Genomic DNA, 14779 nt, shown 5'->3' with positions numbered 1-14779 from the left:
CCTTCCCTCCTTCCTTCCTCCCTCCCTCCCTCACTCCCTCCCTCCTTCCTTCCTTCCTTCCTTCCTTCCTTCCCTCCTTCCATCCTCCCTCCCTCCCTCCCTCCCTCCCTCCTTCCTTCCTTCCCTCCCTCCCTCCCTCCCTCACTCCCTCACTCCCTCCTTCCTTCCTTCCTTCCTTCCTTCCTTCCTTCTTTCCTTCCTTCTTCCCTTCCTTTCTCTCTCTCTCTCTCTCTCTCTCTCTCTCTCTCTGTTTGGTGTGGACTGATGAGATCACATTAAAACCACTGATACTCCATTTGTAGTTTGCTATCTTTTATCACCTTTTTTTAAAACCATTTTTTGCCTACTTTCTGCATATGAATGTTTCAGATTATTCTTCTGCATTTATTATTAGCTTATATCATGCAGAACAAATCTCATTTTGTTACTTTCCTGCTCATACTTTTAAAGGCCTTTGGGTCCTAGGTATCACCCTTCCTCCTGTCCATGCTTAGAATGCCTATTTCATGGCCACTGTGTCATTCACTGCCGTACTGAATTTTACTCCTCTTTCATATTATGAGATCGCGCTGGCAACCAAAATAGACCCAGCTGAAAATCATTCAGGGCTTTGAACATTCTGCACATTGGATGTATTTTCATTTATTAGGATCATTATCTTTGCTTACAATCTTTTTAGGCCATTCAAAAAAATATACTAAATTCAAGGTGATGTAAATGTATCTTCAAGTTTCAATTCATAAGGCCATCAAATCTCTTTATTAAATTTCAGTCTAGTGTGCACCGCCTTTTCTCTCCAGATATTCCATTTCTTTGCAGATTCAGTCAAGAAAGAAAATAAAACAATATGTAGGACAGATGGTGAGATGTCTTATGGGAAAAAAATAACATGGGATGCTTTATATAGAATTGGATTTTCCTCCTCAGTATGTGCTAGGATTTATAATATGATATCATTATAATTAATATTTTCATTAAAATCTTTCTACAGTACAATCTACTGAAACAGATTCAAATCAGGTTTGAGATTTCTTCAATACAATCAATAACAGAGATTCTGAAACTCGAAAGAACTTTGTTCATTCATCATTTACTGAGTACCTGCTATGAGACTGGCATTGTCTTAAGAATTAGGGGTGCAAATAGAAGTGTGATTGGGGCCAGCCCAGAAATATCTTACAATCCAAGAGCTATACACAATCACCCATTCACTCATTCATTTGTTCGTTCTTTTTTTTTTTTTTTTTTTTTGGCCACACTGTGCTGCATGAGGGATCTTAGTTCCCTGTCCAGGGATCGAACCCACACCCCCTGTAGTGGGAGTGCGGAGTCTTAACCACTGGACCGCCAGGGAAGTCCCTCAGTTGTTTATTCTTAAATATCAATTACATAATATGGGGAGGCAGTTATCTTGATCCTAAAGAAAGGAGTACATTTTGAGATAAGCTTCCATGAAACATATGTCATCTAGAAGGAGGAGAACAATAATAAATACAATTTATTTTTAGATAGTGAATAATACTGTGAAGAAATAAAATAAGATTGTGTGCTACTTTCTAATGGGGATGGAAGAATAAGATGTGAGCTTACTGTAAGTAGGCAGGGTTGTTATTTGAGGAAGTAATGTTTGAACTAAACCCTAAGTGCAGAAAAGAAGAGATTGTGAAAAAAGCCAGGGGAAAAAAAGTATTTCAGGGAAAGTAAATATCAAGTTCGAGTTTTCTGGAACAATAACAGGTTTGGCTTATTTAAGGAATAGATCCTTGTTGAATGGTTGGATGGACGGATGAGTAAATGAATGGAAGGCAGTGAGTAAGAAGGATAATAGTAGGAGATGGTCAGATAAAGTGGGGACTTGGCTGGGATACAGTCTTTGGATTTTGTTCCATGCGAGGAGTTTTAGGTCGGAGAGTGGCCTGATGTAGTTTATGTTGTTAAAAGAGCGCTCTAGCTGTGCTCTGGAGGAGGGAGGGTTGGGAGCAGACACAGAAGAGAGACTGGTGAAATAAGCATTGCCATAGTGATGGTGGCTTGGATTAGGGTGGTAGTGATGGAGCAAAAGTGGATCTTTTGGGAATATCCTGAGATAAAAGAGTCTACAGGATGGGCTCATGGACTTTATGTGGTATTGGAGGACGAACTGGAAAAAATAGAGATGACTCAGAAGGTTTCAGTCTGGCCATTGTCAGGCAATGTTATCATTTACTAAGATGGGGAAGAAAGGACTGTGGGAAGAAACCATTACTTTTATTTTAGACATGTTGATTTTTTTTTTCTTTTTGAAAGAGGTTTCATGTAAGTTTATGACTGGGTGATAGAATTCTTTTTTTTTAATTTAATTTTATTATTATTTTTTTTTTTTTTTACATCTTTATTGGAGTATAATTGCTTTACAATGGTGTGTTAGTTTCTGCTCTATAACAAAGTGAATCAGTTATACATACACATATGTTCCCATATCTCTTCCCTCTTGCGTCTCCCTCCGTCCCACCCTCCCTATCCCACCCCTCTAGGTGGTCACAAAGCACCGAGCTGATCTCCCTGTGCTGTGCGGCTGCTTCCCACTAGCTATCTATTTTACGTTTTAGACATGTTGATTTTGTGATGACTTTAAATAGATATTTAAGTAGAGATGGCATTGCAGGCAGCTGGGACTCAGAGAAGAGGTCATACCTAAAGAGATGTTTGAGTCATGGGCACATCCATACTCTAACATTTTTATTTAAACATTGGGACTGGATGAGAGACTGTAGATAGATAAGGAAAAGAGGGCCCAAGACCTCACCCTGAAAGCTGGCAGCATTTAGCAGAGGGAAGCAGAAGACAGCAAATGAGTCTGTGTGGGAAGAGCTGAGAGCCAGAAGGGACTAGGATGGCGTGGTGGTGTGGAATCCAGGAGGGGAGTACTTCAGGAGGAAAGGAATGGGCGATTTCCTCACATGTTTCAGGACTGTTGGACGTCATAGTTAGTTTTAGCAATGCTGAGGTCAATGGTGACCTTGCCAAGATTGATTTCTGTGGGGTGGTGAGTTCAGAAGCTAGATGGGAGTGAACTGAAGAGTGAATTGTCGGAGGGAAAGTGGGAAATGCAAATTTAGATAACCCTCAGTAAATTTCACTATGAATCATGGAAAGGGAAATGTGAAGTAGAAGACAGAATGGTAAGGATATGTGAACTGAAGGGAGGCTTTAAGTTTTTTAATTTTTAAAATATACATTGCTCACTTTGTTAATTAACAATTTTTACATAGGCCATATCCTGCTTTGCTGGTTTGGAAAAAGAGAATCGTGACTCAGGGAATAAAGGGAAATGGTCTGTGCTAGACAAGTAGTGATGCAAAAGAGTGACAGGTCAGGCTTCACGGGGCTGAAGATGCTAGAGTTAAATCTTGATGGAAGACGCAAAGGTGAGGACTACTAGCCTTTCAGGCTAAGGAAATAAGAGGGGAGTGGAGAGCTCTGAGGCGTGAGTTCTGGGAAGGAACTCTAGGCTTTTAGAGTGGAGGTGTGGTTGGAAATGAGAATAGACAGGGAAGTTGGAGCTGGATTACAGAAGGACTTGAGTGCTAGATGGGGAAGCTCCGATTTTGCAGGAGTCAATTAAGAATTTCAGACATGGTCAGATTTAGGTTAATCACTCATAGGCTGCTTTATGAGAAGGTGTTGAAGTGGGGAAGACCCAAAGCCAATTATGAGAGGGTTGTAGGGGGCAAGTGGACAGAGGAGAGGCTGTCCTGAGGATGCTCTCTGTGGACGTGGAGTTGGAGCGATCATTTGAGACTACGTCCAGATTCACTCTTCTTTTCCTAGTGCTTTGGGTTTGCTAGGTGGCACCTGGTTGTCACACTGAAGCACAAGAAGGAATTTCTGGCCCACTTTGGTATGTGGCCAGCCCTTGACGGAACCAGAAGCCCACTTAAACTCCTCAGATTCAGCAGACCTAATCGACATCTGAAGCTTGTTAGCGGATTCATGGTTCTTTAGAAGCCCTTCACCACCCTGTCTTTTGTACTCTGGGCAGGCTGATCCGGTGGCGGAGGTTAAGAACAAACCTTGGTTTGAATAGAACTAAGTGAGGTCAGCGATGTGGGTTTGCCTTGAAGCCTTTAAAAGATAGGCAATGTAAAATCCAGATATTCTGTTCCAGAGGAAACATTTACCAGTACAGCCGCCACCCTGCCTCAAGCTTCCCCTTTATAAACCTTCAGGGCTTAAGCACTCCACCCAGTTTCCCCTGTTCCAAGAAGCTATTATTTGGACCCAAAGATTGTGCATTTTTTTGGTCTCTTTTTGTTGCTGTTTGGATGAATTGTTACACGACATGAAGTTTGTTGTGGTTGGACCCATCCTCAACAAACAACTGAACTTAAAAAATACTATTTTTTCTGGTGTTTAAAAAATAGAAAAAAATAGTAATCATTGGACGAAAAGAGAATATCCTAATGCCAGTCCTGTTCTCTCAGCTGGAAATAGAAACAGATGCTAACTTCTCAAAAGCTGACCCATCTTCATAAACAAGAAGTTTAGAAAGATAGGTAAATCTATCCATCCTTTGGAAGGCAGGCCACTAAAACAAGCGTGTGTTCAAGTTCTGTGTGTCCTCCTTGAGTTCTAAACCAAATCCATCTCCTGTTACTTATAACTCTCATCTCTCCACCTGCAGGTAGTCTTATTTTTTTCTCAGTGGGCTCTTGACTTAGTAGCCCCATTAGCTTCTCAGACTTGTTATACTTAGCCCATACCAGGGGCTGTTGTGAAAAGTGAAATCAGAGATTCCCAAAAGTAGTACTGAAACTTGGTTAAAGATAACAAACTATTTTGTTCCAGAATTATATACTGGAAACCCGATCTGGTAAGGTGGCACGGTGCAGTAGAAAAGGCATTGTATTATGGGCTTAAGAACCAACGTTCTGGCAACTTTTCTTCTAAAGCCTTCAGAAAATTACTTCAACTTTGTGAACCTCAGTTTCCCCATACATAACATGAAATAATCGCGCTCGGCTCCAAAATCATCATCATCATCATGATCATCGTCATCATAGACCATTTATTGATCACCTGTTATATTATTAAATGCTTTACCTGCATTTACCGTTAGTCTATAAGTTCTGTGGGATCCTCAGGATTCCAGTGGTATCACAAATTACCAAAGTTTCTAATCAAGGTAAGTTAATCAGCGTCCCCCAGTTGGGTTGAAATAGTTCCACTGTAAGTAATTATTTTCTTTTTCCTCAGGTTGTTGCTCCCCCACCGCCCCCTTTTTTTTTGGTTTACTTGGTTCCTTGTATTTATATTGAAAATAGCCCATGCACTCTCTTCAATCATTTCTATTCTTGAAGATTCCTTAGGATCTAGGGCTGGGTAAACAAAAGTAGACATTTCTAATTAAGAAGACTTCTCCTCCAACCCCTACCTCACCCCAGTATCATCATGGTTAAGAATAAGCCCTGTTCCTTTAAGACTTGTATCACTTTCCATCTCTAAGTCTATTATGCTGTTTGAACATACCCAGCACTTTGTCGAGGCAGTCTAAAAGGTAATCTTGTTTTCATTTTACAGATGGGGAAACTGAGGCACAGGGAGATGACATAACATGCCCATGCTTATCCAGTAATCAGGGACAGATAAGGAGCTTGAATCCAAGGCTTCTAACTTCAAGGATGAGAACTCTTAACAATAGCTCAAATGCCAGCCTTTGCTTATACTTAAAAGCAAACTTGTTTCATCTCCCTGAGACTTGGCTTTCCAAGCTTTCAAACAGGGGTGACAATCCCTGCTTATCTCAGATAGTGTCCTTCAGACATGCTTCAGGAGTGCAGAGGCATGGCAGTTCATCCTGATGCTCCAGACAGATGGAAATTGAAAATTAAGTCATTGAGAATCGGCATCAGCTGTGTCTGCCCAGTTACAGAGTGTCCATCTGCCTTGGGCTCTTGGAGCTGAGCTCACCTCTGGCAACTGAAAGCTCAACCAGGGAAGACAGACCTGGCAGTGTCTCTCCACCTACATCAAGTCTCCTAGCTGGTTAGAGCAGATTTCTAAGTGTCTCACTACGTGAAAGAGAGCGAATCTGAAATGAGGAGTACCCTCGTATCAGGGGAAGGTGGGGTAAGATGGAGAAATTGGACTGCCCGGTGGAATTCCACTGTAAGCTGGTCACCACTGGTGTCCCAATTCCTTTCCCTTCACCCCGAGACCCAGTCTAAAGAAACGTTTCAAAGGGTACAGAGCCTAAACTATATTTGGACGAGAGTATGTGCATCGAGGGTGCTGAATTTTCCTCATTCATTCATTCAACAAGTATTTGTTTTCACAATACCCCTCCCTGTGGGATGTATTATTACCAGTGCCACCTAGCTACTACCTGAGAAGGCAGGGGGCAGGATGCTCAGTGGACCTTGGTATTGACTTCAAACTCTTTTCCCTGAAACCTGCTCAGCTCCCAGCATAAAGCATTCAAGAAGCACCAAATAAAATGGTGTAATGAAAACAGGAAGCCTGGTTTTGTTTTATTGTTTTGTTGTTGCTGCCTTTGTTTTTCCTGGCCACACATTTGTATTCCATTCCTCACCCTCCTTTCTTCAGTCCTGGGGGCATGGGAGTAGAGTGGGAGAGAGAATTCCCCAGATGAAGACTGGCAGATGCAGCTCAAGGGCGCCTGGGACTCTAGTAGCAAGAGTAACTGAATAGCAGAGTGCAGGAATGTTATTCAAAAAAAGGGACTCACAGTAGCTTTGTCAGCAGAATCTTGGGGGAGAAAACAGTTCTCTCTCTCTCTCTCCCCCTCCCCCCTTCCTTCCTCCCTCCCTCTCCCCTTTCCCCCAATTTCCTATCCCTCTTTTAACCCTCCCTCTGCCTATCTATCTATATATCAACTACATACTACATATAACTGCCTATCTAAGTACATATTTACCTACCTATGTCTACCTCTGTCTCTCCTCCAGAACCTCCAGGGTCCACTGGCTCTAAGCAGACAGATAGATTGAGGTCTTCAACGTAATCAGGAAGAAGTTAGCCTTCACAAGAACTCAACTCTAGCCCCAGTTCCTGCCACTCTGAGGTCTCTTTGATGAGGAAACGAATCAACTTATCTTAGAGAGCAGATCCTGGGTGATCTTATGATCATCTGAACCCTATTTGTCTTCATATTCGAGGAAAAGAAAGGTGGTACCAGGAGTCCGGCAACCCCGTGACCTTATCCTCAAGAGGGTGTGCCTTCATCATTCTGTAGAATTCCCCCTCTGTGTGCAGGGGGAAGACCTCTCTGCTAGATATCAAAAGTCCAGGATCCTACTTCTAGCCCTACCACCAACTCTCTCTGTTGTCTGGAAGCAGGTGCCTTACCTCCTATGGCTCTTAGTTTTCCATTTGATAAAATAGGTGAAGGGGCTGGGATTGTACACATCATCTCATGAAACCACTGCAACAATGCTGGATAAATATTATCTCCATTTTTTTTTTTTAATGAGGGAAATGAAGTTCAGAGAGGTGAGGTTATGTAAGCCCTGTGCTGCTTGTATATGGCAGAATTAGGATTTGAACCTAGTTTTGTCTGATGCCAAAACCTATGCCCTATGCAGTTCCCTGTATTGGGTTTCTAAAGAGTAAAGTCTGGATTGATGGCTCATCCCTCTTGGATTGGGCCTGAGTTTTATTATATGTAAGTTGGCTACATTCACCAAGAGGTTGGAGCTACTGAGAAGTGCTGAGCCTGTATTCTTTCCATGCTTGAACTGCCAGGCATGCTACTGGTCACTGGAGTCCTCAGCTGGCTCAAACTCATCCTTAAATAATTGAATTATAATGGATTGATTTATTCTGGCTCTTTTGATAGTATTTCACTATGTAAACTGTTTGCAGAAATAAACAAGGGATTTTGGAGCTTGGAAGGGGCTCAACATTCTGCTGCCCCTGAATTCAATGATTCCTTTTTTCAGATAGTCAGCATCACAGAAATCCAAGTCTTATTTCTACTTGACCCGGGCTCTTTCTATTTGGGGGAATGCTGCTTGAAAGGGTTTCAAGTGAGTACTGATTTTATAAGCTGATTCAATTCAGCCACTTAGGAATAAATTGAACCCTTAGGAGAAGAGTATTTTTTTCTCTTGACCATTATTTTTTTTTAAAGGGTTTTTTTTTTTTTTTGATGTGGACCATTTTTAAAGTCTTTATTGAATTTGTTTCAATATTGCTTCTGTTTTAAGTTTTGGTTTTTTGGCCGCAAGGCATGTGAGATCTTAGCTCCCCGACCAGGGATTGAACCCACACCCCCTGCATTGGAAGACAAAGTCTTAACCATTGGATCGACAGGGAAGTCCCTTGACCATTATTTTAGAATAAAGCTCATTCCTGTCCGTTTCTAATGAAAGTTGTATGGCTGTCTTGAGAGGTTGTCCTGGCTGGGACAGTGATTTCTGTATTACAGATGGGAAGCCAGAAGCTGAGAAGTGACGCTAATTGTGCAAAGTTACGTAGCTAATATAAGGGGCAGAAGCCAAACCCTGGTTAGAAATGGGGCTTCACTCCATTATTTTGTAGTAAGTAGGGGAAGGATGGCCTAGATCAAGCAGTATCCTCAGGGTGACCATATGTTCTGCGGTATTTAGATTTTCTCAGGATATGTGCCTATTGCCTGGACAGTTTTTACTAGCATTCTCTCTCACTCTCAAAGTGCATTATTTGGATGATAAATTATAAGGTCACTCCAAAACACTGGATAGGAACTAGATTTTGAGGAGCTCACTGCCTTTTGAAGGAGCTGCTGTATGTAAACATGATGGCCGCACAGTGTGATAAGTGTAAAGATGGGGATCTTTGTAAACCAGGAACCCACATAGGAGGGGGCACTTAGCTTTTCCTGGAAGAATTGGGGAAGTATCACAGAATACCTGACATTCAAGTTATTAAAAGTTGGGCAGGGTGATCTCTTTTGGACGGCTACCTCCAGATTTCTCCTTGTGTGGTTCTGTATTGCAACACCAAGAAACATGTCCTGTATATGTCCTACTTACTTAGAAGGCATCCAGTTAATTCTGTGCTTCTCTGATCTTTGTTCTCGCAGCTAAGTGAGCATCACTGCAGCCAGCTGCAGCTTTAAATTGTCCCAATCAGAACTCCTTGCTGGGATTTGAATTACATGGGAGCTTAAGAACTCACTTGGCCTTTAACTGAAACACCTAATACATCCTACAAGGCCCTAGAAGCCTAGCACATTAGACAGGAAGGGCTCCTGGAGTCTCAGAAGTTTCATCCCCTTCAGTGATGTTTGAGCCCAGAGAGGGAAAGAGATTTGTCTAAAGGAACAGAACAATTTAGTTACAGTCCTGGGACTGAAGCCAGAGTCTCTCGTGTATCAGTGCACTCTTTATGTCCAACTGTAATCCTCTTTAGAGTTAAATAAACCTCAGTTTGAGACTATGAAGTTCTGTGGTGGCAGATAATGTACCCAGAACTTGGACAGTGGAAAGCCTGAGTTTAAAACTAGGATCTGGCATGAACACACTGAATGACCTTGGGCAAATAATTAAAGCTATGTGGGATCTCAGTTTCCTAATCTGGAAGACTAAACTCATAATTTAAATAATACCATCTTTCTCACAAGCTTGCTGTGGGGCTTGTTTGGGGTAATGAAGGTGGAAATGTTTGTCAACTTTTGTTTGTGTGTATGTAGTAAAAATCACATAATACAAGGTCTACCTTCTTAACAAATCTTTAAGTGTACATACAGTTTTGTTACCTGTAATCACAATGTTGTACAGCAGATCTCTAAAACCTATTCATCTTGCATAACTAAAACTTTATACCCATTGAACAGTAACTCTGAAATCTCAACCCCCTCCTGCCAGCCCCTGGCAACCACCATTCTACTCTCTCCTTCTATGAGTTTGTTTTACATACATCATATAAGTGGAATCATACAGTATTTGTCCCTCATGTAATGTCCTCCAGGTTCATTGATGTTGTCACATATGGCAAGATCTCCTTCTTTTTAGAGACTGAATAATATTCAACTGTGACTCTCAGTGATGGGCTTGACCATGCTGTTGATTCTTCTGATCTGATTCCGTAGCTGCTGATGATAGATGAGGCCAAAGAACAAACATTGATCTGGTCTCTCCTTTCTATGTCTATCTCCTGTAGATGAACCCAGCCGGTGCTACTTCCATGATGGTGATGGGGTATGTGAGGAGTTTGAACAAAAAACTAGCATCAAAGACTGTGGTGTCTACACGCCCCAGGGGTTCCTGGATCAATGGGCATCCAATGCTTCCGTATCCCATCAAGACCAGCAGTGCCCAGGCTGGGTCATCATCGGCCAACCAGCAGCATCCCAGGTAAGCTCCCAGCCACATGTAACATTTCCTGCAGACATTCTGACTCTCTGCTCTGTCCCTGAAGGTTGCCCATCACAAAGGCAGTGTCATTGGACATGGCCACTTGATCATATCTCTAGCCAAATATAATTTTTTTAAAATGCATATATAGGGAATTCTCTAGCAGTCCAGTGGTTAGGACTCCACGCTTTCACTGCCAAGGGTACAGGTTCGATCCCTAGTGGAGGAACCGAGATCCTGTAAGCTGCGCAGCGTGGCCAAAAAAAAAAAAAAAAATGCCTATATAACTTTATCATATTTTTATCAAATATTCCTCCATAGGACTGTACCATTTTATATTCTTATCAGGAATGTATGAAAGTGTTTGTTTCTCTTCAATTTTAACAACAGAGTGTATTGTCAACTTTTGGATTTTTACTGTCTCCATAGGTAAGAAAATGTCATCTCATGTTGTTTTAATTTGCATTTCTTTTACTATAGTGAAATTGAGACTCTTTTTGTAGGTATGGTCATGGTCATGTTCCTTTCTTTTTCTATGAGCAGTCTCTTTATCCCATTTTTCTATTGGGACTTTGGTCTTTTTCTTCTTGATAGTTAAAAGTGGTTTATAGACCAGTGAGATGAGCTCTTGTTTGTGATCTATGTTGAAAATATTTTCGCCCAGTCTGCAATTTTTCTTTTGACTTTGCTTATAATGCTTTTATCAAAATGTTTTATAAAGTCATTTTTTAAAAAAATGTTATTGATATGTAGTTGATTTACAATGGTGTGTTAATTTCTGCTGTACAGCAGAGTGACTCAGTTCTACGCATATATATTCTTTTTCATAATATTTTCCATTATGGTTTTTCACGGGATATTGAATATAGTTCCCTGTGCTATACAGTAGGACCTTGTTGTTTCTCTATTCTATATATACTAGTTTGCATCTGTTAATCCCAAACTCTCAATCTTTTCCTTCCCTACCTTCCTCCCCCTTGGTAACCACAAGTCTGCTCTTTATGTCTGTGATTCTGTTTCTGTTTCATAGAAGTGATATCATATGGTATTTGTCTTTCTCTTTCTGACTTACTTCACTTAGTGTGATAATCCCTAGGTCCATCCATGTTGCTGCTAATGGCCAAATGCAATTCTAAGGTCTCATGAGACCTGTTTGTCAGAGACTGGACATGGAAGGGTTAAGGGCAAGAAACATCAGCATAGTAGGGGTAATGACTGTCCTCCTGTGTCCCTACCTATTGTAAGTTGTATTTGGGGAAAGCTCTCCATTTTGGATATACCACTGGAATTCAATGGGATAAGAACAAATTCTTGGGGAGAGTCTCACTTTTGAGGGGGGCAGAGTGTCAAGTTGTGTGCTCCTTGAGCACTCTCCCGTGAATTAACAGCGCCTCTGCCGTGAATTTGCTGTGTGGCTTTGGGCTAGTCTTCCCACCTCTCTGGGCCCCATTTTCCCCATCTTTAAGTTAGAGAGTAGTTGAGCTGGATGACCTCCAAGGACCTTCCCAACTCTAAAAAGCTGTGACTCGTTCCTTAGTCCCCGAATGCACTATTTATGTCCCAAGGTTCTTCCCCAAGGGACTGTCAGGTTAGTTGAGGGGGCAAGAGTGTTGGGGCCACCAGAGCTGATGTGATTCTAGGGATGGCCATACTGTCCCCAGAGCCCCCTTTCCAATTACCCTGCTGAACAAGCACCTGCCTTCTTCCGAGATTCCTGTTTCCCAGAGACACGACTCAGTGCTTCCTACTGCCTGGCCCCATAGCCGTTTCTGAGGCCGGCCTCCCTCCTGGCCTTGCAGATGAGCCATTCCTCCTAGCCATTCCTCTCTAATATTGCTTCCCTGACTCAGGGTCGGTGGGGGAGTTGGGGGAAGGCCTGGTTTCTAGATGAAAGAGAAATGTGACCTTCTGGGGCCCAGTGAAAATCATCGGAAGAGGTACAAAAGGAGTCCAACCTCACTTATAGTGTTTATTTGATCATTTTTTCATTTATCTGATTGTGTTTACCTGCATTAGATTCTTTATTTATTCATTTGCTTCTCACTGCCCCAAGGAGGATAGAAAGAAATGGAAGCGTGGTATCCCCTGACGTTTCCCATGTGTAGTGCCAGCCGGGTGCATGAATGAATGAACGAACAAACGAACAAACAAACGAATGAATGAATAAATGAGTGCTTGTGTAGGCCTCATCCTGCCCCCGTGCCACCTCTGTATTTGCTGTATCCATCTCTGGTTACACCCGTGCTCTGAACTCTAGTTACCTGTTTCTGTGTCTGGCTCCCCCTTTCGACTGCTAGTTTTGTGAAAACAGTTTTGAGGGTTTATTCACTTTGTTCTGCCATCTTCAAGCACAGGTCTAGATAAGACTAGGAGTTCAGGAGATGTGTATTTCATTTACTGTAGATACACACACACGCACACACACAGAGACGCACGCATATTGCTACCTCTCTCACACAGAGTGTCCTGCTTCAGGAACAGCAGGGCTGGCCAGCAATAGAGCCAGGAATTCCAAATTCAACACCTCCATCCAGTTCCTAGAAATGTTTAAAAAACATCATTCAAACCAAGGGTATTATGAACACACTCAGAATCTCACATGAGCAGGTGTTGAGGTAGCAGCTGTGCTTAAAAACCACCCAAAGTTTATTGCTACTAATGTGAGAAAAGAATTTTCCAGTCTTAGCATTTGAAAAGAGACTTTGCGGGGCAATTATTCCAGTCTCCTAAGGAGGGGGCTGTCAGGAATCATGGGTGATTATCTCTTCCTAAACAAAAATCCAATTAAAAAAAAATCATTATAAATACTAGCTCTTCGATCTACAAAGAGGAGATGAGGAAACAAAATCATCCTATTGAATTATTCATTGTAACCAATTTTATTTTAATGAAATCGACTAGGTTCCATTACTCTGGGCTTGGACATAATCTTTGTTACAAGGAGACTTCAGCTGTAACTAAATTTGCCATAATGAGATCAACTCACTGGAGAATACAGGGTCAGGGTAGGGGATGTGTGTGCCGTCTGGGTGGAGGGCTGGGTAGGGCGGCCTAGAGGCCTGCAGAACAAAAGTCCCCCCAGTTCCCTGTCTCAAAGCAAGTACCTAGAAGTCATTCACACACCACCCCCGTCATGCACAAGCCAACATGTGCGCACACACACGCGACCTGCATAACTCTGAGTAAAGGCTCTTCCTGGAGTGTAAACATAGCTCCCTTCTGACAACAGAGAAGAGGAAGGAGTCTAACCGTGGCCTTCATTACCCTGTGCAGTGATTAGAGGAGGCTGGTGGTTAATTTTCACCCTGTCAGGGCCTCCAGTGAAGAGGTTGATGGCTTGAGAGGGGGAGTTGGGGGGTTTTAGACGCACCGTGTGCCCCTAACTTCCCTCAACACAATTATACACTCGTCCTCCACCTCCCTCCTCTCTCGCTTTCTCTTTCTGTTTCTTTTACACATGTACAGACAGGCACACACATGCACAAACACATGAACACCCTACAGGAACAGGCCGTGTAGATGCAGGGGCCCCTATCCAGAGAGTGAGTCCCAAAGCACAGGGTGGAGAGTGGGACAGGGAACCAGTGGTTGTCGAGGTCCACCAGCCACTGTACTGGGCCCTCATACACACTTCATAGCCAGCCCCCTCGCCATTCTTTTTTTTGTTGTTTTTTTTTTGTGGTACGTGGGCCTCTCACTGTTGTGGCCTCTCCCGTTGCGGAGCACAGGCTCCGGACGCGCAGGCTCAGCGGCCATGGCTCACGGGCCCAGCCGCTCCGCGGCATGTGGGATCTTCCCGGACCAGGGCACGAACCCGTGTCCCCTGCATCGGCAGGTGGACTCTCAACCACTGCGCCACCAGGGAAGCCCCCTCTCGCCATTCTTCAAGGAAAGAATTATTACCTACCTCTGAGAAACTAAGGGGTGGAGTGTTTTCTCCAGGGTCACACAGCCCGTAGTGGAAAATCTAGGATTAAAAGGATCTCATGGAAGGTGACATTGGGAGCTTGGGAATATGCGGTCCTGTCCAAGAGCTGCAAGTAACTGGATTCCTGCAAAATATCACTGTGAATCAAGCAGAAAGAGTCGTGGATGGACAGATCTTTGTGTTGGTGGTACTGTGCACACTCCATGAAGTGCTTGAATTCTCCTCCTACAGACTTCCCGGGCACTGCCCACACCTTGAGTTCAGGACGCTCCCTTGCCCTGTCTCAGTGGCCCTGTTCCTGGTACCCTGGTGTTCGCTAGGATGTTCCATCAGGTTGGGGAGTGATGAAATGACCTCAGTTGTGTCCGTTTCCTTTTTACAAAACAGTTTTGTCCCACTCTCTGTCTTTCCCTGATGCTGCAAAAATGATAAGTGCAGGTGTTTATTGGAGGTCTGTGCCGAGGTCTGGGCTGGAGCCCGCGGAAGAAACCAAAGAAGTAAAAGACCCAACTCT

At 43.0% G+C, this 14779-nt stretch overlaps 1 protein-coding gene across 1 annotated transcript in view; it reads left to right on the top strand.

Moving 5' to 3' along the window:
• Positions 1 to 14779, top strand: part of PAPPA (pappalysin 1) — a gene marked incomplete at both ends in the record, with an annotated part of 252378 nt that overhangs the window by 136278 nt on the left and 101321 nt on the right. The window contains one exon of the mRNA XM_079706315.1: positions 10144 to 10337. Coding sequence (XP_079562441.1) covers positions 10144 to 10337 — 194 coding nt within the window. The remainder of the gene's footprint in view (positions 1 to 10143; positions 10338 to 14779) is intronic.

Source organism: Hyperoodon ampullatus, assembly GCF_949752795.1.
Source record: "Hyperoodon ampullatus genome assembly, chromosome: 6".
In the NCBI taxonomy this organism is placed as follows: domain Eukaryota; kingdom Metazoa; phylum Chordata; class Mammalia; order Artiodactyla; family Ziphiidae; genus Hyperoodon; species Hyperoodon ampullatus.
The sequence above is the reverse complement of the archived record's forward strand: the minus strand, read 5'-3'. Positions and strand labels throughout refer to the sequence as shown.